General features: G+C 41.0%; 1 protein-coding gene across 9 annotated transcripts in view; it reads left to right on the top strand.

Moving 5' to 3' along the window:
• The window catches only part of dlc1 (DLC1 Rho GTPase activating protein), an 89,732-nt gene extending 72,870 nt beyond the window's left edge, over positions 1–16,862 (top strand). For all 9 annotated transcript variants that reach the window (XM_044346916.1, XM_044346917.1, XM_044346918.1 and 6 more), the window contains 12 exons: positions 442–523; positions 1,746–1,809; positions 4,281–5,959; positions 6,813–6,992; positions 8,547–8,706; positions 9,821–10,028; positions 10,661–10,877; positions 11,394–11,508; positions 12,877–13,092; positions 14,277–14,494; positions 14,628–14,801; positions 14,925–16,862. In XM_044346916.1, coding sequence (XP_044202851.1) covers positions 442–523; positions 1,746–1,809; positions 4,281–5,959; positions 6,813–6,992; positions 8,547–8,706; positions 9,821–10,028; positions 10,661–10,877; positions 11,394–11,508; positions 12,877–13,092; positions 14,277–14,494; positions 14,628–14,801; positions 14,925–15,024 — 3,413 coding nt within the window. In that variant the 3' untranslated portion in view covers positions 15,025–16,862. The remainder of the gene's footprint in view (positions 1–441; positions 524–1,745; positions 1,810–4,280; positions 5,960–6,812; positions 6,993–8,546; positions 8,707–9,820; positions 10,029–10,660; positions 10,878–11,393; positions 11,509–12,876; positions 13,093–14,276; positions 14,495–14,627; positions 14,802–14,924) is intronic.
• Positions 16,863–25,625: the final 8,763 nt, after the last annotated feature.

Raw genomic sequence — 25,625 nt, 5'->3', positions numbered from 1 at the left:
TTTGTTGATCCATTCTTCATGTTAACCAGGCGCCATTACTAATTTGGTGACTCGGTGAATAAGTAATCCTATTAATGAGGTAGACCTGAGAGAAAGAACGAGAAGGAGAAGAGGAAGTAGGAGCTCTGAGCAGCGGTGGAGTACCTATTGTCATTCTTCAATCAATCCCCTGTTCTCTCCCTCTGTGCTCCACATCCCCCCTGCCTGCCGGCTCTGAAAGCTGCAGCTGTGTTTGTTTGGTCGGCTAAGACGCTACTTCCTCTTTTAGCTTTTCATCAAGGCTGTATGGGGGAGAAGGTGGGACGGAAGGCCTTGGCGGGTGTTTGAGTGGGTGGGTGTTTTAGGGCTACGGGTTGTATCTTCGGTTTTATCTGAACACATTGAGCCAATCAGTAGCAGGGAGATGCCCTCACTAACCTGACTCTCTCTCTCTCTCTTTAGATGGTCAGTTTCCTATTGACATCTCTTCGGTCACCAGAGACCACGACTTTCTCGATCGGGATGCTATTGAGGCTCTCTGCAGGTGAAATTACAAGTCATACCGACCCTTTTGTCCTCCTTTCTCTTTCTTCTGATGTCATACATAATTCTTCTTATTCTTCCTCTTCATCTTTTCTACACTATCTCTTGTTTCCCCCCAAATGAAACCATGAAAGCATGACTTCAAAAGGAGGCATGCTTTGGAAAGTTTCTGATGAGATGAAAGAATGGCACGATAAGCACTTTGGAGACATGCAACTTTTCCTCTCCCCACTTGGTTTTCTATGTCCATATCCTCTGCTCTCTTTATTTTCTTTTTTTTTTTCTTTGGGGCTGATAGCGTTTACTTCAGTCATTAGAGTCTTTTGTATTGCCCTGGAAAGCACATATCTCACTGCAGGTTGCTGCAGTCACGCAATGCTCTTTACATTCAGTCCTGCTTTTCATGTTGTAGGAGACATAAGACATATTGCCAATCCACAACTTGAGAGGAAATTGATTCAAAGCTTTGTTTATTTGATGTTTCCAGCATCCATTGTGTGGCCTTAATGTTCGTGAGAAAGGGCTAAATAGCAGTCAAAGTAAGAATGAAATAAAGTAACAATAGAGGAGGCTGGGATTGCATCCTTGCTGGTGGCACTGGCATATTAATTAGCATATGAGGAGGAGGTTAACGGCTCTTTAATGGAGTTGACTCCTTCATCAAATTCCAACTTTCAGTAATAAACCACAGCAGGTGTCCCTCCATACATCTGGAAGCTATCATCTCAATGTCTCCTCTCCTAGCCTTTCACCACCCCCAACTATCCCTCAGTTTCCATCCCTTCATCTCTCCATTGTTACATGATCTGCTCTAAGAGCTCTCCAGAGGGTGGACCCCACCACCCTCACTCCCCTTCTCCAGGTGGCTGGGGGGGGGATAAGCTTTCTGTCCCCTTCCCAGGTTTTCGTCGCCACTCCAGCAGATTTCATTCTCCTCTGTCTCTCCTTTTCTGTCTCCCTCTCATTCTCTTCCCGCTCATGTGGGGATTATCCTTCAGCAGGTCATTAGCCAGCCTGGGTGCACCCAAGCTCCTCCTCTGTCTCTCTCTTCCCCTCTTCTGTTTTTCATCTTGTTTCATCCTTTCTTCTATCATACATCCTCTTGGCCATGTCAGAGTGGTGAGAGGTTTCAAAATTAGGGGGCTAGAATATTTAAATTCTTTTAAAAAAATCCTGTTTTAAATGTAATCTGTTTGGTATGTGTGTGTTTTTCGTGTTTGCAGGAGACTGAACACCCTCAACAAGTGCGCTCTAATGAGACTTGAGATATCACCACAAAGAAAACGAGTAAGTTTAAGTGCACATGCACACACATGAACTCCACTCCTCTCTGAAAAGCCCCTCTGCACATCTCCTCAACCACAATTGCGTTTCCTCACCTCAACCATCAGTTCACTCTTGGCCACAGGGCGAAGCTGTGTTTTCTCTCATCTTGTTTAATGAGAAGGCACCTGTTGGGTTTATTTCTGTATGAAGTGGGTTGTGAGGACCCTAGGGGGAAGGAGGATAGCTTTAATGTCTAAATGAAGGGGTTGCAATCACCAGGACCTCCCCCTACTCAAGGCGTGCTCCCCTTCTTTCTCAAATACTTCCTCATACTTCTGGCTCACCATAAAAGGAATTAGTACGCTGCTTTTGTGGCACTCTTGCAGAACGAACCACCATACATCTTTTGTCCGTGATGATGCACGTAAGGGTCTTTGAGTGCATGCGATATCACGTTTTTTACAATAAATTAAACGCCCTTCACCATCAGATTTCTCCTTCAAGGAAACTGACCTCTTGGAAAGTGTTTTTCCTCTTCAAAGAAAGGAGGCTAATTCCGTGAATATCCGATTTTAGACCATGCATGTTTCACATAAATTAGAGTGTCTAGTCAGAGATACAGTGTCACTTTGTGACAAGAATTGCTCCCTTTCACACAAATCAACCTTAATTCCCTAATGGCCTTAAGTGCTACATAGTAACATCCTTGTTCCATGTGTGGTGGTATTCATTAGGATGACCTTTTCTGTGTCACCTTTCATTTCAGGAGTCAACAGAGAAGAGTAGAGGAGTCAAAGAGGTTATTTGCCATCTTTGTGTGGGACGACACCACCCCCCCCACCTAGACAGCTTAGGAATGCATTGATCTCCTCATGTCTTAACATTCCCTCTGTCTTAAATCTCCATCTCCATGTCGCTTGTTCTTTCTCATTTGCTCCTTGTATCTCTTATTGTAATAATAAATAGTTTTCATTCTGCCGGCTGCTGTGACATCCAGTGTTGCAGTGAATGCTTTGGTGGTTTGATGGTTTGAGGATAAGATATCTCCAGAATGTTGACAAATGGTCAAAGCTCTATTGGCCTATCAGCCGCTCTCTATTCACAACGAACAGCATACTACCGTTATCTCACATTCCAGCCAACATAACTTGAGAAACAAGCCACCATGGAATCTGAAAATGTCACGAAAATCTCATGTTGTCCCCCTTGAATCATTGACTTTAATAAAAAGCCCTGTTTGTAGCAGGGATAGATCGCACTCTTTGTTCATTTTTATTTGAAATTACATCATGTTTCCACTGCAAAACATATAATTAATGATGCCTTTATGTGGAGCCCATGTGAGCAGTGAAAAATGGAACACTGGCACACAAGCAGTGGAACATGGATTTTGTGGATTTGATTATTTTTCTACTGGAATCTTTTATTCAAAGTGCTAATTTCCTGGCACAAGTTATTTGTTGCTTAAAATCTTCTCTAGTCGATTGCTTCTTAAACTTTTCATTTGGATATATACAAGAACATTTTCATGGTTTGGGGGGATTCAGATTATAGATAGGGCTTTTGAAAGATGAAGAGAAGGGGGTGGTTAAATTGTGGTCTGTGGTTTGTTTATATGGGCTTTGGACTGTGATTGGAAACTGGGAAGAAGTCACCTGTGGAATCTCCCAGCCCAGCTTGTGTGTGTGTGTGTGTGTGTGTGTGTGTGTGTGTGTGTGTGTTTTAGAGAGGGTGGATATCTCTGTCACGGATAAGGAAAATAAGGAATGACAGTTGCAGTGTATCAGTGACACTGTCTCACACTCCATGTGTGTGTGCATACGTACAGACAGAGGGGATAAAAACTGTAGGGGGGGAATGACCCTAGTCTGGCTGGCTGCATTGTGAGCTATGGGGGTCATAATGGAATTTCCTGAACTCCCTCCAGGGCCTGAGATAGATTAACCAAACTGGGGGAGGTGTGTGCATTTTGCAAAGGTGCATGTGTGGTATATGTGGCTCAGTAATGGCCTCTTTTTTCTTTGTCTTGTGTATGTATTGTCCATGAAGTCAGGAAGTGATTGAGACGTGTTTACTAGCTGACCCATGGATAGCTTTGCTTCATCAAGACATATGCTTCATCACAAGACCTCAATTGTTATATTATGCAAAACGTTTGTCTTATAACATAATTGCTGTTAAATATCTTCTGAGAAACACTTAAAGAAGTGAATTCTTCATTAGAAGTTTGTATGTAAAGGTTCTTGGGTTGTGTAAGCATTTGAAAACCATCATATATCAGTATATTTCATATAGTTAACAGTAAGTACAATTATAAGATAAATTCCATAAGTCCAGAAAGTTTCCTGGATCAAAGTGAGGAATGTTGGAAAAGAAATGGAAAACATAGCAGTGCCTAATGTTCTCTAACTGTTCCTCTCCCTCCCTCTCTATTTTCCTTCCCTTCTCGCTCTTTCTTTCTCTCCCTTATCCCCTCCTTCTTTCTTATCCAGAGCGAGGACTCAGATGAGGATGAGCCTTGTGCCATCAGTGGACGCTGGACCTTCCAGAGGGACAGCAAGCGCTGGTCCCGTATGGAGGAGCTAGAGGTTTTCTCCACACTGCACACAGATGACGCCCAACCTCCATTCCCCAAGGACCAAGCATCCCAGAAAAGCAAGCTCACCCTACGTGAAGGAAACAGTTCAGAGAGTGTGCTGACTGATCTTAGTGAACAGCCTGAAGTGGGCTCCATCCATAGCAGCGGAAGTGGAGGAAGAGGAGAGGAGAAGAGCCACGGTGCCACCCTACATTTACCAAATGAAGCTGCACCAGCTGGTGCCACCCGTGCCAGCTCTGTAGCTAGCATGTGTTCATCCTCAGGCACAGGCGGGTCAGGATGTGCCAATGAGGACTCTCTGTCTGATGGGTTGCCTCCATCACCCCTGGAGACACTCGGACAGTTCACCTTTGATGTGAAAACAGGAATGGGAGGACTAGGAGGAAGTCTGGACCGTGGCGGCATCAGTGGCAAAAGCACACGCTCGCGAGCTAAGAGCTTCCTCAAGAGGATGGAGAGTCTACGGCTCCGCAGCGGCACCTCCTCCAAGAGAAAGAAGAAGGGGAGCACCAGTGGAGGGAAGATAGAAATCAGTGGCCCTGTTATCAAAGAGGGTCTGGATGACGACAAGTTGCGGAGGCTCAACTGTGTGGACATCTCCAGTATCAACCTCAACCAGAACCTCAATCACCACCGCAATCCTACTCAGACTATGACACTTAACCGGAATCGCTCCGTATCCTACTCCACTCAGACCAGTAATGGCAGCACTGGAAGTACTGGGAGCAGCCAATCTGAAGCCAGCAGTGGAAGTGCAGTGAGCACACCAAGCCCAGTGACTCGCGCTCGCAGCCACAGCACAGCAGCAGGCTCTAGTAAGAGAGGAGGAATGTATTTAGAGGGTTTTGATCCTTTCAGCGTTCCCCAGCAAGCTTCAGACCGACAGCCAACACCCCCACCCAAATCTGCCCCGGCCATCCCATGCCAAGCTAGTAATGGGATGACAGTTCATGAGCAGAACCGTAGGAACAACCGCAGTGTTCGAGACAATAGCAGACAAGCTGAGGAGGAGGAAGAGGAGGAAGAGGACAGCATGATCTTCTTTTATTTACCAGAAGGTCACAAGCCCGGAACTTTCCCCAAAGCCCTGCAGGACGGGAGTTCACGCAACAACAATGTAAATGATAATGGGAACTCAGTGATCCTCAGAGGACGGCAAAGCAGACGTCAGCGTCGTGGCTCTTCAGGCTCTGTGGACAGCCGGCTCAGTTTTTATGACAATGTCCCTCACACTGAGAGAGAAGAGGACGTGGAGGAGGAAGAGGGGGATGAGCGCAAACTGGAGGAAGTGCTACAACATGTCAGCGGCCTGCAGCGTTTTGTTAACGCCTGGTCAGAGGCTGTGGCCGGTGAAGAGGAGGAGGAGGAGGAGGATGAAGAGGAGGAGGGAGACTCGGATTCGGCATTGGACTCAGCCTCCCCGTGCCCGTCCTCTCCTCTGCAGAACCGACTGGAGGAGACGGAGAACGGAAGTGACCAAGACAGCACAGGAAACCCACTGGGCGAAGGAGAGGAGGGGATGAGAGAGAGAAGAGATTCTGGTGTTGGAGCATCTTTAACAAGAACCAGCAGGTGTGTTACCAGTGCTGTATAACCATTAAAGGGTCAATTCACCCAAATTATGAAAAAGCATATTTTCTCACTTGTTATGGTTTTGAGATATCCACATTTATGCCTCTTCCGCAATATTTTATTTCCAAAAATGGTGTCCCTGCTACTCTGGATTATCCACAGACCCCATTGTCTGTGCATACTCGGTTTTCATAGAGACTATATTTTCTTTTTTTTTAAGTGGAAAGCAGTTCCCATGAAAGCAGTTATTTTATATAACTTTTTGTTATCTGGGTGTACTGATTTTTCAAGATAGAAAAATATTATCCAAATTGATGCTTCCAAACATGCTGCTTTCAGCCTTCTTCTGGTAAACTTTTTTTTTTAACTTGTTGCATGAAAATCCAAGGACAACAAAGCAAATCTGAGTCCAATAGAAAGACAAACACTGAGGTACCAATAAAAAAAGAGTTTTCTATAGAAAGTGACAGCAAAGGATAAACGTGGGGACACGCTGAGACTTCTCTCCTTACGTAATGGTGCTGAATCCTCTGGAATGCTGCTTGGTCTCCATGGGGACTATTTCTGTTGCTTCAGGAATCCACAAGCCGAATTACATTTGGGGGGGCTTGAGTTTTAGCCTTTTAGACAATCTCTTGATTAATGTGTGCATAAATCCCTGTAATCCCTAAACTGATCACTTGGAGGATAATACTGGAAAAACTGTGTGGCTTTGTGTTATTTTCTAAGTTTACGTGTTCACAAAAGCATGATGCAGATTCCAAGAGGTAAACTGCTTTTTTTCAATCAACATTCTTCTTCTCACATCTCCATTTGTGCCCTCCTCTTCTCTTTCCCTTTCCCCGTACTCCAGACCACAGAAACTCCGCTGGCCGAGCTTCCAGAACTCCCATCGGCCCAGCTTGGCCTCCGCCCAGCTCCAGATTAGCTGTCAGTCTGTGCTACAGATGAATCTCCTCCAGAAGCTTTCTCTGCTGCAGCTCACTGCTCTGCTGGAGAGGCACACCCCTACAAACAAACATGGCTTCAGCTGGTGAGTGGACTGGAGGAAAATAGATGGTTTATGTAAGGAACAAACAAAGTCCATATAATATGTTATATAAGTAAGTAATTTTTTTATTTTTTACATATGGATTTTTATTTTAATACCTGTAAAATACTGTCTGGGTCTGATTAGTTGTTCTTCATAATGCCCTTGAATTTATCCATTCAGCCGTCCATCCATTCTACCCCTTCGTCCCACCCGTCTCCAAATCCCCTCCATCTGCAGGTTGTTGTATAGTGTGGTGACGGCTGTCCGCAGAGGTTGGGTTTCACATTCTTTTCCCAGGCCTGTAATTGCTGGGAAGGGGTGTACATTGTCTTTTTCTCAACAGAGCAATCATGGCAGTTCACACGCATGGTGTTACAAGAGCTGGAGGCTGGAGAGATCTGCCTCAACACAATTATCCCTCCACCATTACCTTCTCTCTTTAGTCTGGAACACTTGTCTGAACTCACTTTATATGCTGCTCATGATTATCCAACCACACCCAATATCTTTTTGAGTACCATCCTTTTGGCTTTTGAGATCTTGCAGTAGCTATTGGCCTTACTTTTGCCAGCAAGTTAAAGACTAAACAGCGTTGACCATAAAACAGATTGCTGGACATTCTTCACAGTCAAAATAGTAGTGTATGTGTAGTAATATGGGTCAAATAAACATGAGCAATTACCAGGCACTACCTGTTTTGTAACATCTGGTGCGATATTGCCATTACTTTTTAAAGGTCAAATGAAGAAAATTAACTAAATGTGAAAAATCACATCAAAATCAAACCTTCCTTGGACAGAAATAGAAAGTATTATGACAGTCTTATGACAGGCTGGGGCAGGCTGACAGACATATGTCTGTGGGCACGTTATGAAACGGTCAGAGTTGGATGTGTCAACTGGGTTTGTGTGGACTTGTTGTTCACTTCCACCCAAGTACGCATGCACACACACAGTTTCAAATAGTGAGACAGGCTCATTGTCCAGATGTATAAAGCAGTGGGACCTGCTCCCCTTTTGACACCCTGGCGAACATCCCCCCCCCCCCCCCCCCCCCCCCCCCCCCCCCCCGCTATTCTCCCTCTCCCTGTTTATCAGCCACGTGGTTTCCTCCATGCACACACACACATAAAATATAAAATACTCACAAACACACACACTTAGGTAGACAGGCTGTAGTCAACTGTAGCAATTCGACTGGGGACGCAGTGTTTTTTATTAAATATGAACTAAATGGACAACTGTGTCAGAGATTGTGAACAAATCCGTCTTGTGAGTCAAAATCTCTAATGTCAGTAGGGTTTTGTACAGATCTGGTTAATCCTGGTTATTGTATGATGTGTTGCTGTTTATTAAAAAGTAGCCTCTGCATGGACCTTTGTAGCACAGAATCAAGCCAAATCTTGATTCATACATCAGTAACAAGTAGGAATGAATGCAGCCATATCAAATTGTTAACCTTGTCAAAGGAATCCTTTGCTAAATGCAAGACTCATGTTTATGTCAATATTCCTTGTAGCAGATATTGATGAGCTACTTTTCTTGTGTGTTGCAGGGCTGTGCCAAAGTTTATGAAGCGGATCAAGGTGCGTGACTACAAAGACAGGAATGTGTTCGGTGTGCCACTACAAGTCATAGTCCAGCGGACAGGCCAACCCCTCCCTCAGGGAATTCAGCAAGCCATGCGCTACTTACGTAACCAATGTCTCGACCAGGTAACATACAGTACACAAATAAACACACATATTATATATGGACAGTTTTCTAATCCTGTGTATATACATGCAACTGTTCCAATGGATTAGGAAATTTCTGCCAGCCGGTCATTTAGCTTATAGTACAATTTTCAGTTTCACATCACATCGGTACCGACCAAGGTCCCTGACCGGAATTCTCCTCTGCTTGTTGGGAGAGGTGAATCGAGAATAATTCAGCCCAAAATTCCTGTAGTCTGAGCCTGGCTTAAGAGAAAAACCTTCTTTAAGGTGCTTAAGTTACATAATATCTGAATTTTAGGACATCTGCAATCAGTCAAATATTTATCTGAGATTTTTTTCATGGGATCTTACATAAGACAGAGCAGTGAATCGGAAAAAGTGTGATACCTACTTAGTCAGTGTGTGTATACGGTTTCTGTCTTTCCCCCCTTTTTCTCTTCTCCCTGTCACACATACGCTGCAAGGAGGCCTGGGGAGAGTCAAAGTGTGCAGCTGTTAAGTCGGCTGTGTCTTTCTGTTTAATCCAGAGACAGTATGAAAGATTAAGATAAGAGTGCATGTGTACATTCAAAAGAGAAAAAAAAAAGAGGGGAAAGGGAGAAAATAGCTATTAACGGAGGGCAAAACAGAAAAGAGAGTGATGGTGTCCTTTTCAAAGCAGGACAAGGCGCCTCTGTTTGGAAGTTGTGAAATCTCATGGAAAGTATTCAGGCTGGACAAGCCAATGGCCTTTTTCTCTTTTCCTCCCCAACATTGCCATTTTGTGCAGCCTTAAAAGGCCACTGATGAGGTCCTACACAATGTCAGTACAAGAATGCTTACAGGGTTTCATGGGAACTTTATGTAAATACAGTCAACAGGATCTGTTGTGATGTAACCATATTGACTGTAAGCTCTGGATTTTGGGGATCAGTCAAGAATATTTTTTTCAACAATATACTCCCAAAGCTTCAAAGGACTTTTTTGTTTGCTTTGGGCACATGAATTATTTCTGATACACCCTAATGATAAGATCAAATATTATATTCAGGGTAATACTGAGACTAATAAGGGATTTATAGTTCAAAGCTAACTTTCTTCACATGATGTAACCATTTCTCTCTGTGTTCAGGTGGGTCTTTTCAGGAAATCAGGAGTTAAATCTCGTATCCAAGCTCTGCGTCAGATGAATGAGGCGAGCGGTGCAGATGGCGGAGGAGTCAACTACGAGGGCCAATCAGCGTATGATGTTGCAGACATGCTGAAGCAGTACTTCAGAGATTTGCCCGAACCCCTGCTAACTAGCAAACTGTCTGAGACCTTCCTCCAGATCTATCAGTGTAAGAATACACACACACACACACACACGTACATTTCAAGTATAAACACAAAATCCTACAGAGTCATACACATCTGTGGGAGGATTGTGTGTAGGAATACACAAGATGGTATTGTTTTAGAGCTGTAGATGCTTGCCTGCTGTGGAGCAAGTAATTGTAAAACTGTACAAAGAAAACAAACACGATGAGTCCGGGAAATACCTGTGGAATGAGGTGATATATGTGATACCGTAAATCCACACTGCTGCTACAGTATTGCCTCATCCCTCTTTGACTCACTGTTAACATGGACATCCTCTCAAGCTCTGTTACATTATGATTGTAATGGTAGCATTAGGAACTGTTTATATAAGGTGAAACAAAACCAGTCCTGTGCATGAAGTATGAAGCATGAAGCATACAGCAGACACACACATACAGGCTTATATAACCCACTTAGGTCGACACAGATCCCTTCATAACTCATTCCAGGCAGGCGAAAGGAAGGCCCTATACAAACTCCTTCCTGTGTAAACCATCAGACACAAAAAAGATGACATGCTGTAGCGGGGCCAGTTGTTAGTAGTAATTTTCTGCGTATAATATATAATATTGGAAAAGAACCATGACATCTTCTCTCTTCCTCTCTCCAGACATGCCTAAAGAGCTCCGTCTGCAGGCAGCACGTGCAGCCGTGCTGCTGCTGCCCGATGAGAACCGAGAGGCGCTGCGGACGCTGCTGTGCCTGCTGAGCGACGTGACTGCCAGCGTGGCCGAGAACCAGATGACCCCCACCAACCTGGCTGTCTGTCTGGCCCCGTCCCTCTTCCACCTCAACACCCTGCGTCGCAAGGAGAGCTCCTCACCAAGGTGTGTGTCTGCGTGTGTGTGTGTGTGTGTGTGTGTGTATGTCTGCTTCTACGCCACTGTAATTAGTTCATTTTATTATATCATTGCCTTTATTTTGATTACAGTCATTAGCAGTCATTGTAGTGGCAGCTTATATAACATGCAATATGCTGTATATTGTGAAAACAGGAAAGGGTCACTCTAAAGAAACAAAAAAGCAGGATATTGTAGATGGAGGACAGAGAAGACAAAGGAAGAGAGCAAAGCTTGAGAGAGGAGGAAGAGAGAGAGACATGGGAAATAGAAAGGTTACATAAACATCTTTATCTAATTAAGAAACACATATTTTGTTCCACATTTGTCAAAAGCTTGAAGAGAGTTCATCAGGTGTAAACAGCAAAACACTGTTTCTTTCTTTCCACCTTCAACCCCTGGCACTTCCTCTTCATTTTACACCCGTTGTGTGGACGATTGATGCTGTTACTAATCTTTCTGTGTCCACTTCTCTTCCTTTTTTCTCCTCTTCCTTGGTCAAAGGGTGATGAACAGGAAGCAGACACTGGGAAAGCCGGACCAGAGAGACCTGAATGAGAACCTGGCTGCCACTCATGGCCTGGCACACATGATACAGGAGTGCAGGAAACTCTTCCGGGTCAGTGCTTAACAACACCAGAGCTGAAAATGCTAATATCGTCACATACAAACGCAGTCAATCAAAGTGTGTTTGCTACAGAATGAATGTCACCTCTGGCTCACTGTACCATGTCATTACCAAACACCTTGTGTCTCAGTGTTTGTCCTGTAAACAAACATAGCCCAAGTTACATAACTCCTTTATCCAGTCCGTGCTATTATTTGCTCACACAGTGTTATCATCACATAAAGTAAATGTGCCAACTACTGCTTTAAATGCCTCCGTTGTACAGTACTAGACTTAACTTTGTGTCTCTGTGTACTTTTACACCCAACTCAAGCCTCTTTGAGGAAAGTTCAAATACAGCATAGCCCCACAAAACCCACAAAGATGAATCCATCTCTGCCTGTTTGGTTCTGTGCATCCACAAGGAGAGCACTTCACCGGATAAACAGGAAATAATCAGCAAACTATGCGATTACTAATCCAATTCCAATCCCATTCGACCTAACAACGCCCTGTGCCCGGCACAGTCTTATCTGACATGCTACAGTAAAAGCTAAAGAGCTGCATACTGTGTGTCATTATTGTTCAAAGCTTTATTAGATTGTGGGAGAACTTCCTGGCTTCCTGTCATGGTTGCATCACACAACAAGCAAACCCAATTACCTCCTGAATTATTTTGTTTTAATTAGATTTCTATTTGCTCATGGAGGTCCATAAAAAGGAAGATGACCTATGAAATGACAGATTGTAATTTGCTTCCATTTCAACAAGCCTTTTCTTAGACAATAATATTGTTAGTATTCAATTAAACCTGAAAGATTGCACGTACAAACAGACAGAGAGCAAAAGGAAGAGATAGAGAGTCAGAATGAGTCAGCTAGGCAAACAAGGAGATGAAAATAGCATGTAGTGTGTTTCCTACGGTGGCCCTCAGAGCTCACGCACTGCCACTTAAGAAAACACATGCAAATAGACAAAACACAAACAAATTAAGGAACCACTGTAGTTCCCATATTTAATTATTTTGCATCCTTATACAAATTATGCTTAATTCAATTTCCCATTAATTAAGGGAATTAGTGTAATAGATGGATACGCCTGACAAAAAAATAACCAGGAGGCATAGAAACAGTGCTGATGACTCTTATCTTACTTGTAACTCTAATTTGTAAGTTTTTAATCCTTTATATGCTCAGTGTCAGAAAAGTAATGTTGTAGAAACTTACTGATAATTTTCACAAATGAGGAAGCAGAGCCAAATCAAACACATTTAATCCTCACACACCTTAGCTGATTATGGCCTCCAGTGACTCAATAGTAATTTACAGTACGAATAAATGTTCTGACTCTCATCGTCCTCCTTCTCCACCTCTCCCCCAGATCCCAGAGGAAATGAATCGCTGCAGGAACTCGTATGTGGAGCAGGCTCTGCTGCCACGACGCTTGGAGGAGCTCTCAAGTGAAGAGGCCGGGCAAGGAGGCTACAGGGCTTACCTACAGGAAAGCCTCGACGCCCTCCTCAAAGAGGCTAAAGACAAGTTCAAAGGTTATGACAGCTGCTCCACCCCTGAGCATGCTGAGCTGGCCTACAGGAAGGTAAGCCCGCTTGCTTATGTATCAGTTTCACACATCATTCATTCAACAGATATGGCTTTCAGTGTGTTTGTTTGTGGTAGAAAGTGAATACAGTGATAAATCTGCCACAAAGCAAAAGCACTGAGATTCATGAAAGATTCATTAATGAGAGTAAAAACAGATCATCAGTCAATCTGTCTTCAGAGTGTAAACAAGCCGCCATCCATGAAGCACACACTGTCTTTTCAACTATCTCTGTTTCCTGTCTTTTCCTACCCTTTCTCCTCATTCTCTAAATATCTTGTGGAAAACCAGCAGTTAGGGTTTCCTGTATAGAAACACGTCCGTGTGAAACCGTCCTGGCCCTTGGCTTCTCATTCTCATCCCTGCCCTGGATTGTATCCCAGAATGACATCAGCTTGTCACACACACACTCGTACATACATACGCAACTTCACAATTATCCCAGGCCTACATTTCCTGTGTCTGGTGTGCAAGGCCCCTGTGTGAGGTTTATCTTTTCCCCAGTTTGAGAGTCACAAGGCAGAGAGAGAATGTGTGTTCTTTATCATCTGATGGCAGAACGAAGCAGCTGACTTGGCTAAAGGGCAATGCAGGGTTTTGAAACACAGCCCAACTGTTGTTCATAAAATTATGTCTTGATTACCACAACTAATTCCTGTAAATATGACTGATAAGATTATCAGGAAGGTTCCAAACGCTTGCATAAGACACTTGAATTTCATATATGTTAAACCCTTACAGCTCACTTTCAAAAATATATGATCTCAAGTACTGAAAAAAAAACATGATCCCATACTGTGACAGATTTGGATAAAAAAGTACCTAATCAATCATTTAGCCATGAGAACTGTGAAACATGTTATCTCAGTTTGAGAATTTTTCACAACACAATTATAAGGAGAGAAATAATGAAACTAAATTATTGCCCAGACTTATCTTCAGGACTCATGACCAACATTTTACTTTGGTCCCCTGTCAAAAACTTTATCTAAATTGCAACCATTAAACACAACATCTCTGTTTCACATTCGGTTGAGAACCATTATTGCATGTAATTTCTTTCTCCTCTCATTTCCTCTCATTGCTCTACTTCAGGCTATCAAATAAATGCACAAAATTCCACCAAAATTTATAAAAGAACAGCATGTTAAGTAATTGGGCTTTTCCATCTGTCTCTCCAGGTGCATGATGGCTTTCCACTGCGGCTGTGGAAGGTGACTGCAGAGGTGCCTGCAAGTCCTGAGGAGGTCCTGACACGGCTGCTGCGGGAGCAGGGCCACTGGGACGAGGACCTGCTCGAGAGTCGGGTGGTGGAGACCCTGGACGAGAGGACGGAGGTCTACCAGTATGTTAGGAACACCATGGCCCCACATCCCACCAGAGACCACCTGGTGCTCAGGTAGACTATTTTCCTTCTCTTCCTCCTTCTCTATCTTACTTCTCTTTTTTTCTTCAATCTGTTCTGTTTTTTCACTATTTCCCTCTGATTTAATGATGTTTTTAAACCAAACTCTCTTTACTCTTTCAACCAGAACGTGGTTAACAGACTTGCCAAAAGGAGCATGTGCACTTGTGTGTACATCTGTGGACCATGAAGGGGCACCAGCGGTAGGCGTCCGGGCAAATGTCCTTACCTCACGCTACTTTATCGAGCCCTGCGGAGCCAACAAATCCAGACTCACACACATTTCCAGGATTGACTGCAGGTGAGTAGATAACCGACAGGAGGGAGAACGATTTAGATGTTTTATTAGGTCAATCAAAGTAATTTAGCTGATGATTCAACGAGACAAAATTTGCTAACGCTGTGTATCTTCATTGTTTTTCAGGGGTCGTTTCCCAGAGTGGTACAATAAACTGTATGGACACTTGTGTGCTGCTGAGGTGGCCCGGATACGTGACTCATTCACTGCGTCCATGGACAAATGAGAAAGCAGTGTGCAATTTGGGCAACAATAGTCTCAACAACTTCATTGAAGCCTAGACTGTTTTTGGATCCGACTGTGGATTTGAAATGACTCACTCCACCCATTTCAACAGAGAGGTGGACTGGGTCCAAGCCTCTTTATACACACATTTAAAGTACAAACCCTGGATCCTGGATTGAAGGACTTTTTTGCTCTGATTATATCACAAGAGACTGATGTTATCCTTTAAAACTGTTCTTTGGGGGCACTCCGTGTCCTGCCATGTCACACAGACATTTATCTGGGCCAAAGGACATGACGTCACTGATACAGGATGTGAGGTTTAAACTTTATCCAAGGGGTGCTATTGCTTCTGAGAAGCAAGGGGATTCAAGGTGTGTGTGTGCGTATGTATGTGTGTGTGTGTGTGTGAGTGTGTGCGTGTGCGTGTGTATGTGTGTTTGCATGAGTGTTCAGTACAACAAATGATACATAAATACATATTCCTTGCACTGGTTTCCAGTCGCAGCATAATGTGTACATACAGTATTCTGTTCACACTAACGGTTGGTGTCTGTCATGTGTTACCTCTGTCCCTTTTTCTGTTACAGCAAAGCACAGGAGGAATAGTAAACAATATTATGGTCAGTTGATTGATGAATCCATGGGTGAAGAAAGATGCGAATGTGCCGGTAATATGCAGACTGAGTGGAGACAATAGGCAGGATATTGTGAAATGACAGGTGGCTGATAGCACAGAGGGTTTTAGGGTTTCAGTAGAGGAAGGCAGAGACAGATGAGAATCGGTGGCTGGCTCACCAAAAAGAAAAGAACGATCAAAAACGGGCCTCGTTTACAAACATAAAAATAGAAAAAGAATGCAAATTCAGCTTCAATGTGCACTGAGTTTGACATGGAAGTTGGAAGATACATGGGCAAAATTAGTAGCCAATCATTCTGTGACTTTCAAGAAGTAGAGCCCATAACAAACTGTTTGTGAGCGTGGCTCAGTGTTGTAGACAGCAAACGTTACATATTTTACAGGAGACCAACAGATCTAATGGACCAAATTTAGAGAAACCTGAAAGAAGTCCCATCTTAAGCTTTTCTTCACTATGAAAAACATTAGCGGTTGTTGTTAAGAGCACAGTCGATTCCCATTTCTTTGAGATTGTTGTAGGCCTGACGTCACTTACACTACACTATACATTTGGGAAATAAGAAAAATATTGATTTCACAGTTGTTTTGATGTACACAAGAACAGAAATAAAACTGTTCTAACCTGCAACAGAAACCTCGAGCTATTCCTATAAGAGAAAAGATGAGATGTAAACAGAGAAAAAACAAAAGGTCCTTTTATAAAGGTGGAGATTTTACAGGTTTTACTGTAAAGAAGAGGGCAGATTGAATGTTTGTGTGATTTCAAAAGGAAGGAAAAATATCTTTGTGTAAGCTTCTCTCTGTGTACTGTTTTGTCAGTGTTTAAAAGAAGTAAGAGATTTGGGTCCTCATAACAAAGTTGACCTTCTTCGTCATTCGTAACACTCACGCTTCAATCTGAGGGCTCGCATCTTTCATGTTGAGTTGTATGATTAATTCACTAAAGTCATTGTTCATATCATAAGTGCTTGTACCTTAACTGTGTCTCTGCCAAATAATAACGCATGACAATGACAGTTAATTTAAAACAAATATATTTATACCTCAGATATATGTTTGTTTTGTATCATACCATTTTATTTTATTTTATTGTAAATGTTAAGCTTTGTGCTACAGAACTGAATAAATGTTTTATCTTTTTTATTAATATTATTTCTGTACAGGTTAATCAAAGTGCACTATTAAATGTATTAAAATATTTTTTTGTCTCTTGAGAGTTATGTAACCACAGACAGATTTTCTGACTAATAAGTTGAGGCTTTGTTCTGGTTTTTGCTCTTCAAATCCCTCATAATCTGTTCAGTCATTTGTTTACATTGTATTTTGTTCCGAGTGCTTACACCTTCTCAGATCCAGAGCTGGATTTCTCTCCTCACTTCCCCTCACCGCCACATCCACTTCTCTTCGTTTTGCCTTCATTCCACACACATTAATCCATGACTGGGCCAGCGAGGTGTGAACTGCGTTGCGCGCGGGTATCAACTGGCTGGTTAGATGGTGATCTCACTCCTTGTCTTGTTTCTTACATAACAGTTTCATATAGCAGAAGACAATGGGGTCCGTTGTTCCACAGCTGGCCTGGTCTAGACTCAAGGGGGGGGGGGGCAGTCACGCGGCAAAAAATGAGTGGGTCCAAGGGTCAGAGCAGGGGCCATTGTACCCACTTTGCCAAGTAAGAAGTGGCCATCTGTAGGAGGAAAAACATCTTTCCCCCTGCATGTATTGTATGATGGTGTCACGTGCTGTACTTGTTTTGTTCTTGTACTTGTTTTGTTCCCGCTTTGCTCTTATCTAAACGTGAATTATTACGATCCATAAACTTCGAATGTGTATTTACATAGCTGGAGGACGGGTACTTTCCACACATGTACAGTGTGACAGCAGAAACAAGTATTAACTTGACTCTGAAAGCCCACAGCCAAGACAATGCATTTACATTTTGAGCTGGCATACTCACTCACTCACTCACTCTCCTCTGGCGGACCGTGAACATTTCATGTACTCTCCTCTGGAACGAGAGATAAACCAGAGCACTCGCACACGTAACCACAAACGTATGCATGCATGTTCTCGCCTATGAATTTGTCATGTACGTTCAACACATTTGTCATTACTATTGTTTTTCCATAACAAAAACCTCTACAGGAATTTTCTGTCTTTCTCACTCCCCCCCCCCCCCTCGTGTGTGTGCATACACTCCAAATGCTGGTATGTTTTGGCATGTTCATGTGTATGTATTTTTGCTGGGAACCCAAACACCTCGGAGAGATTATGCAGGGCCAGATAAGGCTGACCAAGAGTCAGCACCAGGGCCGCATTCCTGCACCGTTGTTTGAGAATCAAGCACAGGAGGTTTCCCACATTGATAAATGAATACAAACGTGTAAGCGCTTGCTTCAGTGTGTGTGTGTGTGTGTGTGTGTGTGCATTTCTTATACCCATTTGTCAAGCATTTATCAGAAATAATCTACTCAGTTTGTAACAGAACAGTAAGTTTACCAGTGAGTCCATACCAGGTCTGGTTTTTATATTTTATTATTAGAACCTAGAGAGACCTTGATTTGAAGTTAAACGTTTAACATCAGCCAGTGGGAGGAGACATTCAAGTTTTATAATCCTCTGTATTTTAGTCCATTTATGAGGTGGAAAGTAGTGGAAGGCAGTCTCCTCAAGTTCAGTATTTACCTGACGGGTAGCTAAAGTTAAATAGTCTTGAGATCAGATCTGGTGAGCAGTGGTTTTAAATTTGAGAAGAGAAGTGATATACTGAGCTTCTGACACATTTATAAATATAGTTCTCTTCTTGTTGCCAGTGAGGACCAACATGATATTTGTCTCTTGAAATGAAGCACAAAGCGCAATGATGAACTGCATTGAGTTGTTTTAAGGTAGAGCGAGGAGCATGAGGATGAATTCTATCTCCATAGTCAGTCAAAGACAGGATGGTTGACTGTACAATTATGTTCCTGTCCTCAAGACAGACACATGCATCTATTTTGATAAAGGAAACCTATTTTTATTTCTATAAAAGGGAACTTCTGATTTTAAAATCCCTCTGAACCAAAGAGTAGCATCATCACTACAAACTAGAGAGATCAAATGATGACAGCAGGTTTCAACCACCAACAGGGCTGATATTTCTACAAATGTTCTGCATCTATTTGTGCATATTCATGTGTCTTCACTGCACATTTGACAAGTCAGCCACATGTACAACTCTATAAATACACAACACTATAAACGCTAACCAGCTTATTGCAGATTGTTAGATTTATATGTATACTGAAGCAGAGTTGCTCCCTCAGCTTCCGCGCCAAAATCAGTGAATAGTCATGTTTGGTTACAAAAAATCCCACAGTCGTGCCAAATATCTGACAGGAACTGTGGGTCACACAGCTCTATGTGGACTGGAATGTTCTGATGGATCACTTGTAGTATTGTTGTGGCAACAGAAATTGTTTGAGAGGCAACATGGAAAAGTACGACAAGAGGAACAGTCACACAATACTACCTTATATTGCTCCTCATTATGTTTCTACTGTATATTCCAGAAACTCAAAAAGCAGGAAGTAAAGATTTTAAGCAGAGAAGAACAAAACAAAGCAAAGCAGACATCACTACAGCATTGATTATGCAGATAAAACAAATTAGGTATACCAGAGTATGATCAGAAAGTCATTTACACACTGTAGTTACTTTACTGACCTAATAACTTGTGTGCCAGATGTGGGCAGATGTGACAGAGTCAAATCCAAAGCCCACAGAGGCGAGTTATCCAGATTATTAGAGTATTGATGATTTGACATGAGTCTGGAGTTTTTTGGATCCTCAAAGCTGGCTTAAAATTAATCTGGAACTGTTGTTATGGCAACAAGTCCTTAAACCCAAACCTGGTAAAGTGCAGTTTTATTGACAACTAGCTGGATCATGACCAAGACGTATTAGGGTGAACCACATACATGAACTTTCAGATACAAATGTCCCACTTTCTTAGATTTATAATGAAAGAATGTGGAAATAATTATAGTTTAAGTGATGACATGCAGGTTATTGATAAGCCATTACGATCGGCTGTAATTATCACAATTTCTTTTTAATATCATTAGGATGAAGAGTTAACAATACTTATACATGATAAAAATATAAAACCAAATAAAAGTTTGTACCTTAAAAAGGAACCAATACAAATTTAGTTTGAGATAGAGACAAACTCAAATAAAAGTTTCTGATTGTTAAAAGACCAACAGAGCCAGATGATGCAGTATGTAATCCTGCTTTTTGACATATTTTAATAATGATTGATTTTCATAAGAACATCGCTTGAAGTCTAACTGCATTCACTGGTGATATCTGATTAACTGATCTGTGAAAGTGTGAGAACAGTAGGAACATTGCAGAACACAATGTAGGAACACACATAAAATGAAACTTATGTGCATGAATCATTTGTCCCAGTGCATGCTGGGAGGGTTCCCAACACACCCACCTTATGTAACTGCATGATTAGCACATGCCGATCATGATTTGTGCCTATTGTGCCTTTGTTATTCAAGATAACGTCATCCAGGATCAACAAATCAATCCTCAAACTGCCTTCAAAGAAACAAATTATCTGGATGAGAATTGACGGGATTATTTTAACCTGATAACAGCATGTTAGCCTACATTAGTTAAACACATTTGAAGAATAGGGCCCAGATATAGTAGTGTCTATGTTCAGTGTCTGTGTTTGTTTGTGTTGTGTTTGAAAGTGGCATAACACCGAAAAGGGACAGAAACAATGAGGAGGAGGAGGAGGAGGAGGTGTTCACTCACTTACCATTAGAGACACTGGAAGAACACTTTCACTGAAGTAAGTCAGTAAGATTTAAAAAGGTACAAACACTCACATGACTTGGGTCACGTGAGGACTGTAAATATTCTCTCAATTGAACAAATCAATATTTTTTCAGATGCCGCAGACTTTTTTTCCAAGTTGTGTGAATTGTTGAGCCTTTGCAGTCTTACACTCTGAGTTCAGTATCACTGACGCCCTTCTAGATATATACCTGCATTGCTTCTAATATTTATCTCTTTTTATGAATATATTTAACCTGTGTGGCACACAAAAAATATAATTATACTGTATGTCTAGTAAATACAAATATGAGAAAATATGTAAAATAAATAAAAATAATAAACAAAGTAATCACTATAAGATCCTTACAACATAATCAAATAAGATCCAAGAATAATGAGTAAATAATAATAACAATGGAAGACAACATAAAGTTAATCGGGACACAGAAAATAATTCTTCATAATACAACAGTGTCAACAGTCTTGAAGTATCAATGTACAAATTAGATTCAACCAGAGGAAAAAAATGTTTGGGAAAGACATTGTGGAATTTACCAAATAGAAGTTTAAGATAATTTATGTAACACAAAGATTTGTTATTACATTCAAATTTAGTAATAATGTCCCTTATAAGGAGTCTGGTTTTATTATAGAAAACAAGTTCATGACCGTTTCTGGCTCAGTGTCACAAAAGGTGCATGTTGGTGAATTTGGAAGTTATTGTGTTAGACTGGTGAATGTTATGTAAGAACTTAAAGTGAATTTACCTAATCTTGTTCAAAAAGCAGACCTGGAAGCCAGTTAATGTTATGAAATGTTATGTGAAATTTTCCAACTAATGTTGAAATTCCTCAAACTAAACACAAGGTGTCACAACTGAACAATTTATGTCTGTTTTACAGTTCAACACTGTCCTCTGGTGGTTGTTTGGATCAGCACAGACTCCTCTGCACCTCTCCTGTACCGGCTCCACAATCCAGTACAGTTTTTTTCAGTTGCTTAACCTCATTTTGTGAAACACTTCTTGTGAAACAATTCTCAAAACATCTTTGTATAACGAGCAGCACAAACCTTCATTTGTCTTCAAGCAGTAACATTTAACTTGTGTCGTTGCTGAAGACAAGACAGTCAAATGTCAAAGGAACTGCGTCAATATGACAGCAGTCACTAAATATTTTGATTTTTATGTAATTTCTAATTGAGAGTAACTTACAGTCACTTAGCAATACAGTAAGATTTATTTAAATTACACCTAATTTAATAAAATCATGCCACATAAATGTGTGTTTCAACAGTTTATTCACACCTTTTTCAGTTCAGCTTTGTGGTGTGTCTCCAATACACACCAAGTACCTAATATAAGACAGTAATCTAAAACTGAAAGTACAGTAAAAATCGATCCACTAAGTCTACTTCTCTCTCTGAACAAACCAACACATACAGTTTACTTTCACATTATCTTTCTCTGATCTCTGCCTGCTGCATGTTCAGTAACTGTGGATCAGAAAACTCACTTTTTCCCCATTTGGTGTAAATGTGTTTACACCATGTTGTTGAGAAATGTGATAAACTCCACTAAAATTTGATTTTGACAAATATGTTACTAATTGAATTTAAAGATAAATCTGCTATCACTTATTTTTGTGACACTACTAGAAAACTGAAAGCACAGTAAGTTTGAAAGGTTGTGACAGTCTCACAGTTTTTCTCAGTTGCTTTGGCTCAGATCTCGAATAACAGCTGACGTTATCAAAACAATACATGAAATTCTTCACATTTTGTACACTTCAGAAACAGCATTTCTCAGTCTTTGTCACTATTTGCAAATGTTTTGGCACATTTAGGCAAATGACTGATCACAGTTGTCTACAATTTAAACATGTTAGAATTCCTTCATTGTGTAATTCATCACATGCAGAATAATCAATCTAATTGCCAAAATCTGCCGAGCCCATGTTACATATATTGCATTGATATAGAGTGGTTGTAAAGTCTGCTATACCCATAAGTTTGTTGTCAGGTGAAACTCAAACTTCACTTACAAATGGGGAGTTTCTCACATCTTAGATCAACCAATGGCATGTACTGTCCACTTAGCTTACATGTGTGAGTCATGAGTATGTGTTTATAGATTTATAGAGCTTGAGGGCAACAGAATTACTACAACTTGTGAACATGGAGGAGCCTGCTCAGATGAACATTGGATGGGGGCAACGGCGGTATAAAAGTGGAGGTGTACGATCATCAACGACAAAATATAATGTCTTTGCTTGCTGCACTGGATGCTGCTTGTGATGACATAACAGCAGAAGTGTGCAGAGGATGGTTGCAGCACACAAGACAATGCTTCCCCCGTTGCATTGCAAGGAAGTGATGATAATCTGTAGCCAAGCAGAAAGGAGTGACAGGATGTCCTGTGATTCCCAGCACTGTGATTTTATTTTCTTGATACACTGCTGCATATAGTAGACCTATGTTTTGTTTTAATTTTCAGTTTTGTTCTGTTTATTGTATTTTACTGTGTTGTGTGACCACTGTAGGAAAATACAATTGTTTTTCCTCACATTACATGCAAGTCTAAGTGTTCTTTTGCTTTACAAAGTGGAATGTGAAACCTTGTACTGTTGAATCAGTGTCTGAAAAGTTTTTACTTTGATACACAACAGCAACTCAGTGTGCTTCAGGAAAATAACAGTCTGGTGCAGCAGGCATTCAGTGTCAGTGAAAACATGAAGGACAAGACTGTTTGAAGATGAGGAGATGAGGAGCACACTTCCAGAGTCCACTGTCATTCTGACAAAATCATTTCAACCACCTTGGTTTTACACAATTTCGCAGGAATGTTTCATTTTCAATGACTTATTCATTGACTCAATAACTTAATATTTTGGGTGAGTAACAGTCTTTTGTAGGTTAACTTTAGTGTTTTGCATCTTCAGTGCTAAGAACATTAAAAATATTTCAAGAAATGTGCCAAAGCAATTAAGAAAAACAGTAAATATTTTGCACATGAGGATTTAAAGGATGAGCACACAGAGATCAAGACTTACTCAATGCATCACTGCGTCAGTTGGATATTTATACTTTTATCCTGCGTTTGATTTCTGTGTGAAAGCAAAAAGAAATGCATTTATTGTTGTTAGAAAATGAGCTGTGAACTTGATATTTGCACAAAAGAAACTGAAATATAAATAATACACAAAGGCACCAAAAATATTTCTTTCATGTAAAATACTGCATTACATGTGTATGCTTTTAAATTTGCATTTTCCAGGTGGACACTCAGTCAATAAAGCTATGTGTTGATTTTTATTAAAAGTATTAATCCTAATAACAAGAACAAAAACAGACACAAACCAGCACACGTTAACAGTTCATATGACCTCTGAGTCTCCTGTTATGTCTGTAAAAGACTGTTGTTTTTTTGCACTTGTTTACCTTTTAATTTAAAATCAACAGAAATCCATAGCTGTACTGTTACTAAACACGTTATATGCATTTTAATATCTGTATTTTGTCCAGTTGTGTCTTTTGCTGTTTACTTTATTTAATTTGTAAGGGTGAGTTGTCTTATAGGAGTAATACTGTGCTTTACCAATAGAGGGCAGTATCCGTCCACAATATGCAAACCCCCATCAGGTTCACACCCAGTTTGGCCTCATACAACCTCAACTTAAAGGGAAACTTCGCTATTTCTCAACCTGAACCCTATTTTCCCATCTTTTTGTGTCTAAGTGACTAATGGGGACAACAATTTTTGAAATTGGTTCAGTATTGAGTGAGAGCACTGCAGCCAGCAGCCGCAAAACAGGCTGCACTGTAATCTGATGGGGCAATAGCTTTCTATCAATGTACGTCCAATAAAAGTGCTTGTGTCTAATAAAAGTGTCTGACAACATTATGGAAAGGACCATATTGAGAAATAAAATGTTTTTCTTTACCTTTTGCTTGATCCTGTCTGTTTGTTGTTGTGTCTAACCAAGGTGCCGGCTGAAGCACTCTCACTCAATACTGGAACAATTTCAGAAATTGTTGTCCCCATTAGTCACTTAGACACAAAAAGATGGGAAAATATAGTCCAGGTTGAAAAATACAGAAGTTTCCCTATGTGAAGCCTTTCCAAAGTTTTGCCAAACCATCACAGCACTATATACGCCAATAAAAAAGACAAAAGAGCACCAACAGTGATGAAACTGATCATTTTTTTGATGTGACTGGTTTAAGGTTATGACTCACTCAAATAAATGACCCTTCCCATAAGAACTGTCCAACCCCTAAACCCTCCATCCACATATTCATGAAGGCTAAAAGCCATTTGATGCATTTAGATCAACATAGTGTTTGAAGAAGCAGTTTTGATGCTGGACAACATGATTCTGTTGTTTTGTTATTTTGCTGTCTGATCTGTTTTTCTGTTGGCCAATGTTTGGCTCACCAGAATTTCTTAACAGCCCTCTTTTGATTCTGTTGCAGTCAAGTGACAGTTTCTAGTTTTATTATCACGAAATTCTCAACAAATGTGACACACAATACATCATGTGTTTCCTTAAGACCGGAGCTGTTCATATGACTTCAGTGACAAGAGGACAGAACTGTTTGATGGCTATCACAGTGTTATCGTCATAAAATAGGCCATGCTATTATTTAAACTGCTGCTGTTCTAATACTATAAACAGTTTTATTTATCTGATAATTGAAGAAAAAGTTTAATTCAAGACCAATAATATAATTTTTCACACATACTGTAAATACTGTATATGATATATTTATATTATTAACAATTATGCAAATATGCATTGAGATGACATTATGTTCTTCTTTGAAAGTCATTTGCTTTTGGATTTTTCATTTTGCATGTCACTAACTTTAGCTTCTGTGCTGTGAAAAGCTACACAGAGTTTAGGAGATGACAGGTGATGATGACAGGTGATGGGGGGAGGTGACAGACAGGGCAACATGCCGTGACAGCAGATTTGCAGAGAACATCTCTTGTGTCAAGCAACCCTGGGTTTGCACAGTTGGATGCGGTGGACTATATTTCTGCTAAGCTGTAGAAAATAAATGCAAAAAATAAGGAACCACTCAGTCATGTTTGACCTTTATATTATGAATATTTACACACA

This window comes from Thunnus albacares, chromosome 3 (assembly GCF_914725855.1).
Source record: "Thunnus albacares chromosome 3, fThuAlb1.1, whole genome shotgun sequence".
In the NCBI taxonomy this organism is placed as follows: Eukaryota; Metazoa; Chordata; class Actinopteri; order Scombriformes; family Scombridae; genus Thunnus; species Thunnus albacares.
Note: the sequence above shows the minus strand (reverse complement) of the source record. Positions and strands in the feature narration are given on the sequence as shown.